This window comes from Chinchilla lanigera, unplaced genomic scaffold, assembly GCF_000276665.1.
Source record: "Chinchilla lanigera isolate Chin_1 unplaced genomic scaffold, ChiLan1.0 scaffold00024, whole genome shotgun sequence".
In the NCBI taxonomy this organism is placed as follows: Eukaryota; Metazoa; Chordata; class Mammalia; order Rodentia; family Chinchillidae; genus Chinchilla; species Chinchilla lanigera.
This window is the reverse complement of record NW_004955425.1, coordinates 3282995-3301080: the sequence shown is the minus strand read 5'-3', so window position 1 is coordinate 3301080 and position 18086 is coordinate 3282995. Positions and strand designations below refer to the sequence as shown.

Sequence of the window (18086 nt, the reverse complement as noted above, 5' to 3'; positions counted from 1 at the left end):
TCTGGTACCGGGAACCGAACTCACGACCTTGCGCTTGCCAGCCAGGCGCTTTTGCCGCTGAGCTAAATCCCCAGCCCCTTTTTTTTTTTTTTTTTAAAGGGGACAATTTATTTAGCTCTCAGTTTGTAGAGGTTTCAGTCCATAATGAGCTGGTTCCAAGGCAGAATGGCACATGGCTGAGGGGCAACACTTTAAGGTAGTGGAAGACAGCAAAAGCAGTGAGAGAGAGAGAGACATTACTTTTGAGTATCACATTTAGTAATTGCTGATCTTGCATTAACTTTTTTTTAAGTAAAGAATACTTGTTTTGTAGATTATCTCCATTCTAGATTCATCTGGTTGCTTCAGGTATGCATGTTTTTTGCATCATTGCGGAAGGCACATGCTGTCTGATTTCTCTGTTTTTGGGAATGCTAAGTTTTGCTTACTTGGTTAAGTGATAGTCTACCAGATCTCTCTATATTGTAAAAGTATATCATCTGTACAATGAGACTATGCAAATGTCCTGTACCTCAGTCCCTAGTGATTTTAGCATATTCCACTATAGTTTCAATTTGCAGTCTAAAGTACAATGCTCAAAACATTTACCTAATCCCAGTTATTCTGTTTGTTCAAGAATATCTTATTGCAAAGGTAAACAGGTTTAATAGTGACTCTTCTTTTTTTTTTTTCTTCCGGTACCGGGGATTGAACTCACAACCTTGCGCTTGCCAGGCAGGCGCTATGCCGCTGAGCTAAATCCCCAGCCCCAACAGTGACTCTTTCAGCTTCTATTTAAATAAAGTTCATATGTTTAAGATGCATTAATCCGGAGATTTAGGTGATGTTCATATTATCTATCCCCCTCATAATATTAATTCACTAACTATATATGTATACTTACATTTCTCTCTGTCTCTTTTTCTCTCTCTTTTTGTATAGTGCTTAGGATCAGACTCTGGGCTTCCCACATGCTAGGAAAGTGCTCTACCACTGATCTTCATTCTCAGCCCACAAAAAGTCCTCTTAACCATGTCCTAGAAACACAGGGAAACTTATGTTCATAGGCATATTTTAATGGTGTTGGCATCTCATATATTACAACACTCTTGCCTTACAGAAGTCCGAAGCACAAGTATTGAATTAAATGTTCTTATTTTAATAATTTTGATCACTGTTCTGGAAAGTCATTCCAGCTCTCACGTTGTTTGGAAACAAAAATGAAAACTTTAGATGTTCTGTATGTCTCAGTTAGGTGGTCTCTATGTGGCTGAATGTTCCTAATTTGACCTTTGTAAGGTAATACCTATCTCAGTGACAAAGGAGACATTAACATTCCTGTTTTAGTTTGTTCTGATCTTTTCAGAGTTGTTTTTATATACTGTTGGTTAAACTTCTGAATATACTAGGGATATATTTTTACTTTTTTTTTTAAAGAAAATGTTTAATGCTACAGTTTATATTGGATTACATAGGTAACTACACATCTTTTTATAATATTATTAGATATTTCTAATTGAAATTCACATTTTTGTCTTTTTTTTTTTTTTTTTCATTGACGGAGGTCAAACCCTGGGCTTGTGCTAGGCAAAGTGCTGTAATGCTGAGCTATATTTTCAGTACTAATATTTGATATTAAAAAGTAGAAATGATTAGGCATTGCATGCTTTTTAACATTGTAATTAGATGTTTGAGATTATTAAAATTTATTACAAAATGTATTGATTTTGTAACATTGATCTTGAACATTTATACTTAGAGAATGCATACAGTTAGAATAGTCAGAATTTTTTCATCAAAAACTTTATCATACGTTAATAATGATAAAAACTGTTGGAAATTACTAAAATAAATCAATTTCCCTATAGTATTACCACATTCATACAGATTTCTACTTCAGCATTTTTTGAGGGTAGTTTTCTGTGGGTGGTTTTGTTTGTTTTTGTCTTTTTGAGACAAGGTCTTACTATATAGTTCAGGCTGGCCTTGAGCTCATTTTGTAGCCCAGGCTGGTCTCTAACTTACAAGGATCTTCGTTCTTCAGTCTCCTGCATGCTGGGATTATAGGCGTGTGCCACCACGCCTGGCAAACTGTTCTTTTTTTCTTTTTTTTTTTTTGGTACTGGGAATTGTACTCAGGATCTTGTGCTTGCCAGGCAGGCGCTTATGTCACTGAGCTGTATCCCTAGCCAAGTCTTCAACATTTTAATGATTGCTGTTTCTTGTTTTAGTGGGAGAGTGTGTCTTTGTTTAAAATTATGTAAATATGTATTCATATATTAAAAAGAATTTAAATATAAAGAGCTGTTGATCATTGATTCTAATAGATTTTTACTTGCATTAATGTTTTATAACCTGATTTTTTTCAATTAAAAATAGAAACATATACAAGCATTAAAATGATCATTATTATTAATCAGAATACTATATTGTGGGACAGTACTATAATTGAACCAATTCCATAAATTTGGCCATGGAATTGGGTTTCATTTTTACTTTATTTAAATACAGTTACTACCACTAACAACAACATTAATATGATGTGTATTCTTATAGCAAAAATGCTGAGTTATATTATACAGTTATTCACTTAATATAAGTTCTTAATAGTGGAATTTTAAAGTCAATATTTGTAAAAATATTTTCAGATATAAAGAAGAAACACTGAAAGGGAAGGCTTGGATGAGTTTATTTTGTTGTTGAGAAACTTTAATCAGAAACCTTGAAAAAAAATATCAGGATGTTTTCTTAATGCTATAACATGAATCTATATTGGCTATATTCAATGTTAAGAACTCTATTGTCTATATTACATGATCGTATATGTTTTCAAAGGATATAGAGTTGTTACTTGCATCCGGATGATTATAAATGTTAATATAGTATGTTCCTGTAACGTCTCTGGCATTTTGGTTAAATGTTAGAGTGGTTACCTTAGCTTTTTTCCTAATGAGCTAGTCAGTTACTGTAAGTCTTTTTTCTTTTTTTGTACAAGTTTATTTCTAAAATGTGAACTTGCATTACACAGTAATAATTAATCTACTCTACCTTTAGGCAAACCTGCAATGTGGATCTGCAGTGTGGATCTTTCTGTTCACTTTTTCAGATTAATGAATCTCTACAAAATGTACAATTTTTCAGTGAGAATATTAATACTATAAAAATGGTACATACTTCCACCTGACTAAATGAATACAGTTTGATCTTTAAACATTTTCACGATATTTTTCTTGTTATGTACTTGTTTTTTTCTAAGGATTTTAATGTTTACATATTTTAGAAACTGTTGGATTTAATAGAAGACTTGAAAACAAGATTAATTAATGAAAAAAAAGAAAAGTTAACCCTGGAATTTAAAATTCGAGAAGAAGTTACACAGGAGTTTACTCAGTATTGGGCTCAACGGGAAGCTGATTTTAAGTAAGTTGTTCATGATCTGGTGAAAATTGACAATATTATTTACTCGTTCTTTTTTTTTAACTTATGTTCTCTTTTTGTATTAGGTGGCTTTATACAAGCCTTAAAACAGTTGTTACTAATTCCAACACATGACTGTTTAAATTTGGTTTTAGCCTATAATATACTTAATGTTAGAAATTTGAAACAAAACACAGAGTATTACCTTCTCTTTTCTTTTTTTTTTTTTTTTGTGGTACCATGGATCGAACTCAGGGCCTTGCGCTTGCCAGGCAGGTGCTGTGCCGCGGAGCTATATCCCCAGCTGCCTTCTCTTTTCTTGATCAGATTAATTTGTTTTATGAAGGGAAACACTTCTCCAGGAACGAGAAATATTAGAAGAAAATGCTGAATGTCGTTTGGCTATCTTCAAGGATTTAATTGACAGATGTGACACACAAGATGAACCAACAAATGGAATTTGTGCTACAAAAATTGAAAATGAAGTATGTTCACTGAAATATTAAAATTTAGTGAGACTTTTCTACTAGTGATGAGAAATTTAGAATTAAAATGAGTTACTGTAATGTAGCTTTATTATAATAGGCATGTTTTCTTAGAAATATAAGCAAAAATAGTTTAGATATAATTTCTGGGCTTGGAAAAATGTATAGTACTATTATAGTTATCTTACATTTTGGTGTTGCTGAGTTACTGTATTGATTTTTAGGGAGAGAAGAGTCCTTTTTGCGTAAGTATGGTATATCCTTGGGTTTGTGTAAAAATTTTTGCAATTAAAAGTTTTAAGGTTTAAGGAACCTATAAAGTCATTTACTTACTGCTCAGATTTTAAAAGTTTATTATATATAATAAAAAAATAACTAACATTGCTTACCCTCAAGGTAAATTTATCCTTTTTTGATGCTTTTGCTCATTATGAAATGGATCATGTTTTTTGAGGTGTGAGGAGCTCTATTCATTTTGGATTTTGGTCTCTTCAGTTTAGGGGCTTGAGACAATGATGTTCAGGCCCTTGCTGTCAGACCACTATTGTGTGTCCTGGACAGGGTTTGGAACATGGACTGAGTTTTGAAAATGGAGGCTTGTTTTCTGGGTTATTCTAAAAGGCCATGTAAGAATCATAATTGGAACTGTACCTGCACTTAGTAATCGTAATTTTTCTATAATAGTTTATGATGTTTTTATGAGGGAATATGCCTCATGGTACATAAAAAACAAAAATAATGAAACAAGTCTTTTTAGTTAAGAGTGCTTCTATGTAACTTAAAGAATTTTAAGTTTTGAATTTTTTTCCTGTTTTTAAAACTATATATCGGGGGGTAAAGCCTACACGTAAGGATAAAGCCCACTGTTAATGTTAGATGTGGTTTTTGCTGTTTTTAGGATGTATATAATTATGTAGGATTCGAAGATATTATTGGTGCTCTTCAACGTGATGTCACTGATATTAAGGAGCAGGCTGAAATTGCTCACTCTTATATTGCATCTCTTGCTGATCCCCAGGAAGCTATTGCTTGTTTGCAACTAAAGTTTAATCAAGTTAAAACTGAATTAGCTAAAACCAAAGAAGAATTAATTAAAACCAAAGAAGAGTTTAAAAAAAGAGAAAATGGTAAGCAAATGTATTTTACCATTAATTAGATATGGTGAATACATAGGAAATATAGTTGGTAAGTATAAGAGATTTTTGCAGTTTATGACCTAAAAATTCTTTAATCTAGGTAACATTTTAATGTTTTACATTTGTATTACTTTAGTAATTTACTAGTAATTTTTTACTTTCATTTTCTTTTAGACCATTATTATTAGAAAAACTTCTAAAAATGTGAATATTAATTTTATAAATAAATATAAAAAATCCCTTAGGAAATATAATGGTATAAATTTTGTTTGCTCTAGTTTTTATGAACTCCTACAGTGTAGATTCTCGTTCTGGGCTTGTAAGGTTTGAAGTGGTAACTTGTAACTTGTAGCTCTTGTAACTCTTATGAGTGGTTTAAAACAATCTGGCAGATTAATGCAAATATATTTATGGGTTTTAAGAGAAATAGAATAGTTGCGTTTTCTTTGTGAAACAAGATGAGTAGGAAATAGCAGGCCAGTGGCGCTTCTGCATTGTGAGGTGGACTGAAGGGCACTAGCTCCTGTACTTCCCTCATGTCGGTGTCTCCGCTTTCCTGGCTAGCATGTATTACTCACTCTTGCCCTGGAGTTTGAATGTGGCTTTTTCTGAAACATTACTCTCTTGTGGTTGAATTAGCAAACGAGTGTACCTTTTTTATGCAGTCAAAATCCTTTTTTCTCAATGTAACACTTTATAGCAATTTACGTTTCATAGTTTTTCATTGATCTATTTTTAGATGCTTAGCTATTTATTTTCAGCATTCTTTATTTTTTCAGAATCACAATCATTGGTTCAAGAGCTCAAGATGTCTAATAAGGTAATAGTTTAAGATTTATTTTATTTTGGTAAGGAACTTAAGTTAATGGAAGACCATGAATTTTAACTGTGTAGATTTATTTAAGTAATTTTAAAAGGTAATAAATGAAAGTGATTTGAGAAATTGAAAACTGTAATAAGTATGTTCATATTTTCAGTGACAACCAGTGGAAAGTTTCTTTAAACTTCCCAGGACACTTAGGAATATATAGAACATTCACACATCTTTTGAAAAGTTTCAGCAAGTAGGATTATAGTTTTATATTTTACTTTTTCTCCTGAAAATCATCTTGGAAACAATTCTGTATCAGCACATAGCAGATTTATCTCATTCTTTTACTAGATTTCATGCTATTGACTAGATATATTTAGTGTTTTACCTAAAATCCCTACTTGTTTTACAACATGGACTATAGCCTGAGCAGATCATAGCATATAAACAGAAAGTTGCGTCTGGAGGACCCCACCACTTTGTGACTTCTAATCATTTTTTCACACCAACTGGTGTAGATTTAACATAATTCTAAAACTGTAATTACAAGTGTACAGTTAGAACTTAAACTTATTTTTTTTTCTTCCTCCAGCATAGGTATTCTTACTTTCATTAAGTTTATTCTTCTAAAGAGCTATTATAAGATATGATAGGATATAAAGAATTTAAGATCTAATATCTAGTACTTAAAAAAGTAACCCAAATAATATACTTAAAAGATTTAACACCTATTTAGACAATTCCAATAATTTAAAATAACTTGTGTAACCAAGATTAATTTTCTAGGAATGTGGAATTACTTACCCTGGCATTAAATTGTTTTTTCTTATACAAATCTGAATTTTTGAGAATTTAGAAGAATTTGACCTCTGGAAAATAATCATCTCAAAAACTATGTTCTCTGCATGTAAGAAAGAATTGTTGAAAAATCTTGTTATTTTTCTTGTTGCTGAGACGAAATACCCAAAGTTAAAGGAGGAAATGTTTATTTTAGTTTACAGTTTGTAGAGGTTTCAGTCCATAATCAGCTGCCTCCAAGACAGGGTGGTATGGCAGAGGGGCACTATAGAAGAGAAACAGTCCATGGCAAAGCAGGGTAGGCGGAACACACCATGCAGCACACCTGCTTTTTCCTTTTATCCCTCCAGACTATCTGCCTTTTGGGCACTGCCACCCACACCCAGGGCGGGAACCCTTGCTCCCAGCATCACATTCTTAATCCCAGTCTCACACAATCCAGATCTAGCCCCCTATAAAAAGCCCATCAATGTCTGCATGATGCATGAGCTTGCATCTAGATACAAGTGATAATAAGATTATGTAGCTCTTGGAAGTTTAAGCCTCAGCTAATTGGAAAGGGAGCTCTGAGGTGAAAGTAAGTTGGATATATTTAAATAATAACGGTTTGTAATCAGCAGAAGTAGGTTTTTTTTTTCTTAAAACTTCACTATATTCATTTTTCATATGCTTAATAGCAAGGATATTTTCTTTGAAAACGTACGTGCTGTGATATGTAAAGCTTTTAAGGATTTTTAGCTTTTTATAAAGACAGATAATTTCATATTCATTTGGTTGAAGCCAAGATGAGACAGTTAAGGTTATTTTGTATTTTAAAGCCAGTCTCTAATATTACCAAGCATTCCCTGAATTTTCTGGACATTAAATGAGATGGTTTTGGTTTTTTCATGATGCTGTGGATTGAATTCAGAGGTTTGCATTATGATAGGTAAATGCTCTACCTGTGAGCTGTATCTCCAACACAGATGAGCTTTTGATATTGCAGAGGTAAAAGTGGAGCATTCCAGATGAGTAGCAGTTCTTTCTTTTGGTATTTAAATATGTTATTCAATCTTCCTGACTTTTCTGAACCTGAACTGGGAGAATTACCCCTTTCATTGAGGTAGAGGAGTGAGGATGAGAAACAAGAAATAACTTGTTGAAAGCAAGAAGCAATTATTGTTGTTTGCCAAGTATATTGTTCTAGATTATGACAAATATACAGATCAATAAAAATCGTTTTAACAAGCCAGTCTACCCCTTGCTCCCAGTGAAGAGAAATAGGATAAACCCAAGTATAATGCAGTGTGCAGAAGCTGAGAGCGAGTGAGGGTTTAGAAATACCTTGTGGAGATAAAAAAGATTTACATTTGTTGCAGTTGAGTGGGCCAAGATATAGTCCAGGTTCTTGTGTATGACAAGAAAGTAAGTAGCTATGTTTATTGACGATCACAGGACAATTAGCAGGAACAGAGAGAAGGACAGTGGGAAAAGGAGAGTGAAGGGAAAAAGGTACTCGAGTGCGGAAGAAAAAAAAGGGGCCCAGTCACTCAAGCTGCCAATATTTATAGAGTCCGACATCACTATCTAAGGTGCCTCCTACTGGCTCACTGATGCCAGCAATCTGCACGACCTCCTAAATTTAGGCCTGCATAATCATTAGGGTGAGCCTAAGTTTAGGCCTTGGTAATCGTGAGGGTGTTGTGGCGGTTACGGTTGAACAAAAGAAAGGTAGTGACTCAGCTCCTTTGTTTCTAACTGTACTAAATTGAACCTTAAAGAATAAGTAAAACTTTGCCACATGAAAGTTGGGGGAACAGGCAGTTGGTAGTGAGGAAGGACAAGAAGGCAAACTAGTTATAGGAATCCAGGCCAGCTAGGGATAGAGCTTAGTGTAAAGCACTTGCCTAGCACGCATGAATTTCCTGGGTTTGATCTCTATCACCAAAATAAAGTAAATTTAAAAAGCAGTTACAGAAATGAGAAATCTTTCAGTCATTGTATGAGAGTATAATTTATTGTTCAGGAAGAAAGTTTAGAGCAAAGATGATAAATGAAGCTGGAAGTTCTAGAAAAGGAGAAGATAGAGGAAGTATAATGCAATACAGTTTATCTTTAAGAGATTTTGGTTATAAAACAAAACAGTTGTTGATTCTAGAGTAGAACGTTGAAGTTTCAAAAAAAAATAGAAACATTTTTAATCAATGATGTCATGTTTTTCATTTGAAAATACATTTTGAATGTGATTTTAGGGATGCATGTTCTCCACCTGCCCCATATGTTACTCATTTGCCAGAACCATCAGTTATTTTAGGGTAAAACTTAAGAAATAACTTACAAAATATTTCAACAAGTTTAAAAATAAAAGTTCTGTGGTTTACTGTGAAGTTATTTATTTAGCTTGCATATTTATTATAGCTTTCTATATGTGAATTAATTTTAATTTTGCTTTAGGACAAAGCTGGTCTATCTTTAATAAACAATAAATCTACTTTTAATGAAACTGCTGAAATTCCTACAGACAGCAAAACTAAAACCTATTTAGAAAAGAAAAGAGTAAATGAAAATGAACTTCAGCAAGATGAACCACCAACAAAGAAAGGTAATACTGCTTCAGCTCATAGCAGGAAACTTTTAAGAATGCTAATTCAGCCAGGTGTGGTGGCACATGCCTGTAATCCCAGCACTCAGGAGGCTGAGGCAGGTGGGTCGCCACAAGTCTGAGGCCAACCTGGGCTACATAGTGAGTTTAGTGCTAGCCTGAACTGCATAGTGAGACCCTGTGTCAAGAAAAGAAAGAAAACAAGAAAGCTAATTCCTAAAGCAGTAAGTAGAAAAGTTGCAAATGGGAGGAAACTTATTTAAGGAGAAATCTTGAGAAAAACTGTCCTAAGTTTTTATGTTAGCACATTAAAGCTGTCTGGAGGATGGGTATATTTGAAACTTTTTAATTTAAATATTTGTAGATATGCTTTTATCAATTTCTTTTCCATGTCTACTTTCATTCTACTTATGTAACTGTTAAAATCACATTCAGAAATATAGTACCTGTTTCACTAAAATCTCTCCATATTATTTTCTTCTTTGTATTCTTTCATTTGGAGAAAAAATACTTGACTGTAAGACTGTTTAACATTACTAATGACAATTTATCTGAGTTGTGTTTGAGAAGTTATGAGACAGTGTACTAATAATGCATACATTGAAGATTATTTTAAAATTTCATACAAGTTAGTGGGCAAATTTATGCAAAAAATAAAGAAGGGGGAAATCATTGAGATTCCTAGAGTTTAAATAATACTGAAAATTATAAAACATAGTAGAAACAGCTGGTAGTATCGTCACTGGGTGGGTTATGAGAAGGTCCCCCAGAGTGGATGAAGATGGGGACTTCAGCTCAACTCAGCTGTGAAGTAGGTCATAGGTTTACTGATTTTCAAGCCATGTCAAGAATTTTCAAGGCATGTCAGTGAGAAGCATATAAAAGGTACTCACAGAATAGCATATAGGCCTTTAAGAGAGAGGTGCATTATAGTTAGGAGCTGAGATTTTTATGTTTACCTGGTGGTTTCAAGGTGGGTGATCTAGACTGTATATTCTTAGTGTCTGTTAGACTGTCCATTTGGTGGGCTGAGTGAGAATGTAGGTCATTTACAGGTGTTTATAGCTGAGATATCCTTCTGTTTTCTATGGCAAAAAGCTTAAGATACAGGTGAAAAGTAGGATCCCAGGCTTACTGTGTCTTTAAGACCCTTGAGAAGCCATTAGGAAGCCAAGCATGGTGGTGCACTCTTGCCTGGTAATTTTGCAAGACAGACACTGGAGGGATCATGAGTTTCAGCCTAACCTGGCCAACTTTGAAATTTAATGAGACCTTGTCTCAAAACAAAAAATAAAAAAAGGCTGGACATATAGCTCAGTGTGAAGGCCTTAGCGTCAGGCCCCAGTAACTTTAAAAAAAAACAAAAAACAAAAAAAAAGAGACCCCCCTCCCCCACCCTGCCACTTTTTGGAGTGAATTTCCTAGAAAAGTTTCTTAGTAACTTTTGTATCCTGAAGCTGTAATTTTTCTTAAAAGTACAGTTTCAAAATTATGGTTTTCCTTGTCTTCTTTCTCTCTCTATTTTTTTCTATGCTATCATCCCTACTCAGGTAGCTCCCATCATTTTGCTATACTTTTTGTTAACTCTGTTATTAACTTGTGTAAGTATAGTTTTTATATAAATGGGCTTATAACATATTTTGCAACCTGTTTTTTTTCTGTCAATGGCTGATTTTGGTTTTTCAATAAGTTTATTTTCATATGTTTGAATATTGACTTATAAGGTAATTTTTTGGTTTTATTAAAATTTGCTGGATTAATAACAATTTTCCTATTTTTAAAGGTTTTGTACTTGTTAATTCACTTATCACCAAAGATCAAAAGAAAAGTGAAGAAATGCGGCAGACCATTTCAGAAGATGAGGATGATGTTACAGTTTTACAAGAAAAGAATAAAGAACTTAAAACACTTTTATTCCTTGCTGAGAATGAACTTAAAAATGAAAAGGAGAAGAAAGAAAAATTAAATGAACAGATTGTTTGTTTGCAGCAGCAACTTTCTTGTTCTGAAAAAGAGAGTTTAACTTTACATGTAGAAGTCCAGCAAATTCAGGCAAATTATGACAGCATAAATGCTGAACTAAGTGTGCAGAAAAATATAAATCAAGAACAGGAAGAAAAGATCATGAAATTGTCAGAGGAGTTAGAAGTTGCTACAAAAACCATCATAAGCAATGTTTTACAAATAAAATTAATGCAGGCAAAAATAGATGAACTGCGTTCACTTGATTCAGTTTCTCATATCTCAAACATAGATTTACTCAAGCTCAGGACCCGGTCAAATGGCCCTCAGGAAGAGAATTTGCCAGACACACATTTATACCGTGCAAGTAGTAATGTTTTGGGGAGTAAGCAGGTTAAAGAATATCATGTTCAAGAACTTAGTGGAGAAAGTTCATTCCACTCTAGTATTGAAGCCATTTGGGAAGAATGTAAGGAAATTGTGAAGGTCTCCTCCAGAAAAAGTCAACAGATCCAGGAACTACAACAACAAATTGAAAAATTACAGGGAGAAATAAAAGTTTATAGGGATGAAAATAATATACTAAAAGTAAAGCATAGAGAGGTTGAGAATCAAGATAACCTACAAAAAGAAAGAGAAAATCTTATACAGCAACTGAAGGAAGAACTGCAAGAGAAAAGTGTTAGTCTTAATGTTCAAGTACAGCTTGTGGTTGAAGGAAAGAAAGCACTTTCAGAACTTACACAAGATGTTAATGGTTATAAAGCAAAAATAAAGGAACTTGAAACAATACTAGAGACTCAGAAAGATGAATGTAGTAATTTGGCCAAGTTAGAGCAAGACATTTTAGTAAAAGAATCTGTCATTTTAAAACTAGAAGAAAATCTAAAAGAATTTCAAGCAAATCTTAAGGATTCTATCAAAAACGCCAAAGATTTAAGTGAAAAAGAAGTTACATTGAAAGGAGAAGTCACACAGTTAACAAATAATTTGCAGGATCTAAAGCATTCACTTCATTTAAAGGAAGAAGAAAAAGAAGCCAGCAGACAAGAAACAGAAAAGTAAGCTCAGTCTTATTAAAGTGATTTGTAAAATATGCATGGCTTTCATTTTTCTACATAGTTCTTAAGCAATTAGATGGATATAATTTGTTAAAGCATAGTATGTATGTTGGGTAAAGAACTTGAACTTCGCTAATACAAACCTGTAGAAACCAATGTTACATGCAGAGATGTCCCTTAAAATTAATCACTTGAAGTCCTCTCTGAAGCATTCATTCCTAGTTTGTGCATTCAAAATTTGTGAAAAAGGTAATTTTGTAAAGACTGTTAAGAGTTCACAGAGTGATTGTGAGCGGTTATTGATGTATCACTATAGAAAAGTATTTTGTGTTTCTTAGATTGAAAGAAGAACTCTCTGCAAGCTCTGCTCTTGCCCAGAGTCTGAAATCTGATCTTCAGAGAAAGGAAGAAGACTATGATGAGCTGAAAGAGAAACTGACTGATGCCAAAAAACAGATTGAGCAAGTACAGAAAGAGGTAGCTTCTGTGAAAAGTTGTGTGACCCATCTTCCGGGAACATTTCTATTAGGAAGTTTAGACACTAACTTTAGGACTGACTAGAGGAAAATATTTCTTAAAATGATGAGAGCAGTTATTTATAAAAGAAAATTTAGCCATAAGCAAACTGGAAAAGGCGCACAGTAAGAAAAATACGTGCTTTAAGTGAGATTAAAATCTTTTTTTTTTTTTTTTAGTTATTGTTCTTACTAGGTATTAATTCCAGAGCGTTCACACTGAGCTATATCCCTTAGCCCTTTCTGTTTTTATTTTGAGACAAATCCCAGGCTGGGATCAAACTTGAAATCCTCCAGCTTCTCTCTCCCAGTATACCATGATTACAGGCATATGCCACCATGCTTGTTTTGTGTTGTTCTTTGTTGTCTCTTAAGTACTGCTAGATTCAAGTCCTTCAAAAAAAATTTAAAGGTTAGCTTCTGTTTGCAGATAGTTTTTAAGATAATGTGCAGTATGACTTTTAACAAATTTTTTGTTTTGAGACAAGATCTTGCTAAGTAGCTCAGGCTGGGCTTGAACTATGTAGCCCAGGCTGGCATTTGTCTTGCAGCAGTTCTCAACTTTCAGCCTGAGTGCTGTGCTTATAAGTATGTGCTACCACGCCTGCCTTAAGTTTTTATTAAATTTAAGACTCCAAATTTGAAATGTGCAAAGATATATTTAGGTATATATTAGGTATATATGGACAGACATATAGTTAGATACATATTTAATCCTTCCCACTTTTCCTAGCTGTAAAATATCCCTCCTAGGCATCAGATGTTTCTTTCTCTATATTTCTTTCTCCTTCCTTTTCTCCCTTCCTCTATCATTTTATTGTTCGATACAAAAATAAAACTGTCTCACAGACTTTTTATTTAGTAGGACATATGATTTAATTTGCATCTAATTTTTCTAATGGGGCTGTAAAAGACATCTTTGAGCAAGTGGTTATGAATTTTTATTTTTTTTTTGTATTTTTGTATTTGTTTTTTTTGAAACCAGATCTCACTGTGTAATCCAGGCTGGCCTTGAACTCACTATGTAGTTCAGGCTGCTCTCAAACTCATGGTGATCCTCCTGCCTCAGCCTCCCAAGTGCTGGGATTACAGGTGTGTGCCACCTCACCTGGCTATGGCTAGGAGTTTTAACAAAAAGCAGTATGAAAAATATTTTAATTTGCTTTATAAATATTTACTTCGTAGGTATCTGTAATGCGTGATGAGGAGAAATTACTGAGGAGTAAAATAAATGAGCTAGAGAAAAAGAAAAACCAGTGTTCTCAGGAAATAGATATGAAACAGCGAACCATTCAGCAGCTCAAGGTAACAGTTTCATTATAAAAGATGGCTTTAGTGCATTCTATTGGCATATTTTATTGTCTGATTAAATATTAGTTTTTAACAGGAAATTGTGTTTTGACTATTAGTTTTTCTTTTGTGGTGTTGCGGATTGAACCCAGGGCGCAACTTGCTCAAAAGTGCTACATCATCGAGGTACACCCTTGGCACAAACCTTTTCTAAGATCAAAAAATAAATTATTTAAAGTTAAGTAGTCTATAGTGACTGGCTTCTAATGAGTAGAATGTGGAAAAGAAAAAATGGTAACAGTGAGAAACCTAGCAGATAACCTCCTAAAGTAAGTGTTCAAGAATTAACACTACTGGTAGTAAGTTACACTGATACCATATATACTTTCTAATTTAATGTGACCAAAGTACACATCCCCTTTGTGTGTTCTTCCCCCGAATTCGTAACCTCAGTCTGTCTATGAGTAAACACCACACAAACACAAGTTGAAGATGTTTTCCCTAATATTTGACTAATATAAAGTGTCTTGGTCATTAAAAAAGACTGAAGAACTATCACAGATTTTAGGAGACTAAAGAGAAATGATGACTGTGTGCAGTTCTGTCTCATGAAATCCCAGGACAGAAAAAGGACAACAGTGGCAAAATTGGTGAATTGTGAAGTCTGTAGTAGAATTAATAGTACTGTACCAAAGTTAATATTTTTGTTTTTTGATAATTGTGTAAAGTAATATAACAGTAGGAGAAGGTGAGTTAAGGTTTAAAGTCAATAAATTCATTATCTTTGCAAATTTTGTTTACAGTAAAATTTTTTCAAATTAAAATGTAAAATAAATAAAGTAGGCATTATAACAAATTCCTTTAAAAATTGACGCCTGAAAAACAATGCCCTTATTGCAAATAGTTATGTTTTGCTTTCCATCAATTAAATGGGTACGGCAACAGTACTCCATCCTTTGCTTTTAAGTGAAACAAACTAATGAACATTCAGTTATAAACACATGGTTTTAATTCTTTTTAGTGGGTGGTACTGGGAATCAAACTTGGGACCTTGTGCTTCCCAGGCAGGTGTTGTGCCACTGAGCTATATCCGCAGCCTGGTTTGAATTCTTAAGGAAATATAATCCTGATAAAGCAATCTGTACGGACATAATACAGTGATTCAGAATTGTAGGTTCTGCAGTAATTTATTCTAAGGTTTATGGAGTTAGGAGATAGTGATAAGTTTAAGTGAGATTGACTGTGAAGTTTACATTACCTGACAGGTTAAAATTAGAAGCAAAGTGTTTCCACCCCCATGATTTAGTCTTGCCAGTCAAGACTGTTGTTACTTTTTCCAAACCTATAAGTGCTTTCTAGACGGAAGGAGCAGAGGGCTTTTCCCTGCATTTTGAATTTACTAATAAGGAACTTTTTAATGGTTTTCTTTGTTTCTCCTACATCAAGTACATAAGTAGATGTCTTTTTGCTCTTGTTTTTGCATTTTGTGATATATGAGAAATCTTAACTAAAATTTAGATTAACTTAGATTTAATTTAACTTAGATTAAAAGTGTACACTTCTTGGTTTGTTTGTTGTCTTCCTATTATTTTATCCTGACTTTTTCCCCCTGGTAAAAGAAACTTGGAAGCTAGAGACCGGTAGTCAGCCTTGTATGAGATTGATTTCAAACTTCAACCCTGTTTTCAAGAGCTGCTGTTAAATATTAAATGTTTAACCTACATTTGTATTTAATTCATATTCTTTTGTTTTGTAGGAGCAGTTAAGTAATCAGAAAACAGAAGAAGCTATACAGCAATATGAGAGAGTATGCAAAGGTAAGGAACAACTTCGAATGTTTAGTACTAAAATTACTGCAAAATAGGTAGTTGTGATAAGAATGAATGTTTTCCTTTCAAAATCCTTTATTTTTATTTTTTAATTTAAATTTTTATTATTAGTACATGTTTGAAGTACATAATGTTTACATTTATTGTCAGTAGTGCTACATGTACATAAACATCTGAATTCTTTTTACCCTTTGAAATCCTAAATTGGAGAGCAACGAAACATGTTATTTTATCAAAAAAAAAAAAAAAAAAACGTGAATTCTGACAAATAACTTAGCCATTTATAGTTTATTCTAAGTGGGCTGGGAAATTTGCTGAGTGGTAGAACACTTGTCTACCATTTACAAGACCTTAGATTTGATCCTTGACACTACAAAATGAATAAGTAAAATTTATTTTTGGGAAATAAAATAATAAGTAACATTTAGTCAAAGTGACATTGATTTCTTGGTAATAGCCAAGATTTTGTAAAAAAGTCAGTCAAAGTCATCACTGTTATATAGATCACAGTGATGAGTAAACTTTTAGAAAGACACATTGTATAAAGAACATACTTCAGATAAACTATCTTTAAAAGTTTGTCACTTAATTTATTTTTTTAATTTTTGATTTTAGTAGCGTATGTTTGCAGTACGTAATGATTAGTCATTGCAGGGAATTAGGACATGTACATAACACATCTCAATTCTCCTCCTTCTGTCTACCTCCTTTTTATTTTGCCAGCATCAAAATAAATTTTATTAGTCACTTATGTATAAGTCACTGCAAAGTTAGTTATCATATATACAGATTTACAGATTAACAACCAGATTAGTAGGCCAAAAACATCTAAGACAATTACACTAAATCAAGGTATGCTTTTAGATGCATTGTCCATGCTGGATAACCGTACATTTTTTGTAATGCAAATCTGAGGTGTTGAATTATGCTTTTTTAAAGCAAACTCTATCCATCTTTTATTTGAAATATTGTAAAATTACTTTTGTAGATATATACCTATTTCTGTTCTCAAATAATACAAATTCCTCTCCTTATCCGTTCCCCCGTCTTAATTATGTAAGTGGTAGAGATGAGATGTAAACCCAGATCTGCATCTCTCTCAAGTCTCAGGTTGTCCTCACTAATCCATGCTCTGTTTATTTGACCAACAAAAAAGAAGAGGCAAGACAACTAAATTATTACTTCCTTAGATAACTTGTACATTGGTGTGCAAATGTGCTTGAATAATTTGGGTGTGAAAATATATCTCTGTATTGCATCCCATTTTCTTTTGTCTTTCTTCATGCTTGTCTTTTTAGTGTCTCCTAGTTGTATAACACGATTCTCCTTTACTTTGGCTTGTTGTTGCTGGCAAATGTGGGTAGATTTGGCTATTCTAAAACCGTCCCTTGGGCCAAGATCCCATATAATTTTTATCATTTTAATTTTTCCTCTCTGATAAATATTGAGAACTGCAGCATGAGCTCTCTTTGAGTATTTTAGTCTGACTTCTCATCTTTTCCATGCTCTTAAAACTTATTTCCCAGTCATTTCAAACCTAAATATTTTCAAATCTATTAGCCTTGTGTAGTCTATGCTTTGCCTTTTCATGTTGTTTTAATGTTATTGACCTTTTTTTCCTTCACTTTCAAGTAGTATTTATAGCTGCAGTTCTATGTTTTTACACATAAAGATGTAGTATATAGCTTCCCCTCAGGTGGAGACCCCTTTTCCCAGCTGTTGTGATCTGTCCTGTGCTAGTTCTGTCCTCTCAGTAAGCCTCAGCTGCTCTGGGAAATTTTCCAGTTACATATCATGTTCTTCTTCCTCTCAGTCTTCTCCCTTAAGAGTTTATATGCTCTCATGATTTCAGTTGTGTATTAGACATTATCCTACAACCAAAGAAACAAAACCAGCATCTTTAGCTCTTGAAGCTTTCTCTGTCTACTAAATTTCTATTAAGTGTTGAATATATTTCATTTTGTTATCTAATTAAATATTTTTGTACATTAAGATACACAGTACCATACTGTGTAAGATACACAGTACCATAAAATTTACTTGTTGTAAAGTGTGTATACTCTTTAAAGGTTCAGGGGGTTTTAATATATTTGCAAGGTTGTACAACCATCACCACTGTCTAATTCAGGGTGTTTCGTTACTTCAAAAAGAAACCTTGTACCTGTTATTCCATATTCCTTTGATTCCTTCCTCTAGTCTCTGGCAGCTGCTAATCTCTCTGT

The 18086-nt window shown here is 33.4% G+C and overlaps 1 protein-coding gene across 1 annotated transcript in view; it reads left to right on the top strand.

Annotated features, from left to right (window-relative positions):
- Positions 1 to 18086, top strand: part of Kif20b (kinesin family member 20B) — a 52623-nt gene that overhangs the window by 12811 nt on the left and 21726 nt on the right. Inside the window, exons 14-22 of the mRNA XM_005385846.2 lie at positions 3260 to 3399; positions 3743 to 3881; positions 4780 to 5008; positions 5797 to 5837; positions 9060 to 9207; positions 10991 to 12230; positions 12569 to 12707; positions 13931 to 14050; positions 15792 to 15852. Coding sequence (XP_005385903.1) covers positions 3260 to 3399; positions 3743 to 3881; positions 4780 to 5008; positions 5797 to 5837; positions 9060 to 9207; positions 10991 to 12230; positions 12569 to 12707; positions 13931 to 14050; positions 15792 to 15852 — 2257 coding nt within the window. The remainder of the gene's footprint in view (positions 1 to 3259; positions 3400 to 3742; positions 3882 to 4779; positions 5009 to 5796; positions 5838 to 9059; positions 9208 to 10990; positions 12231 to 12568; positions 12708 to 13930; positions 14051 to 15791; positions 15853 to 18086) is intronic.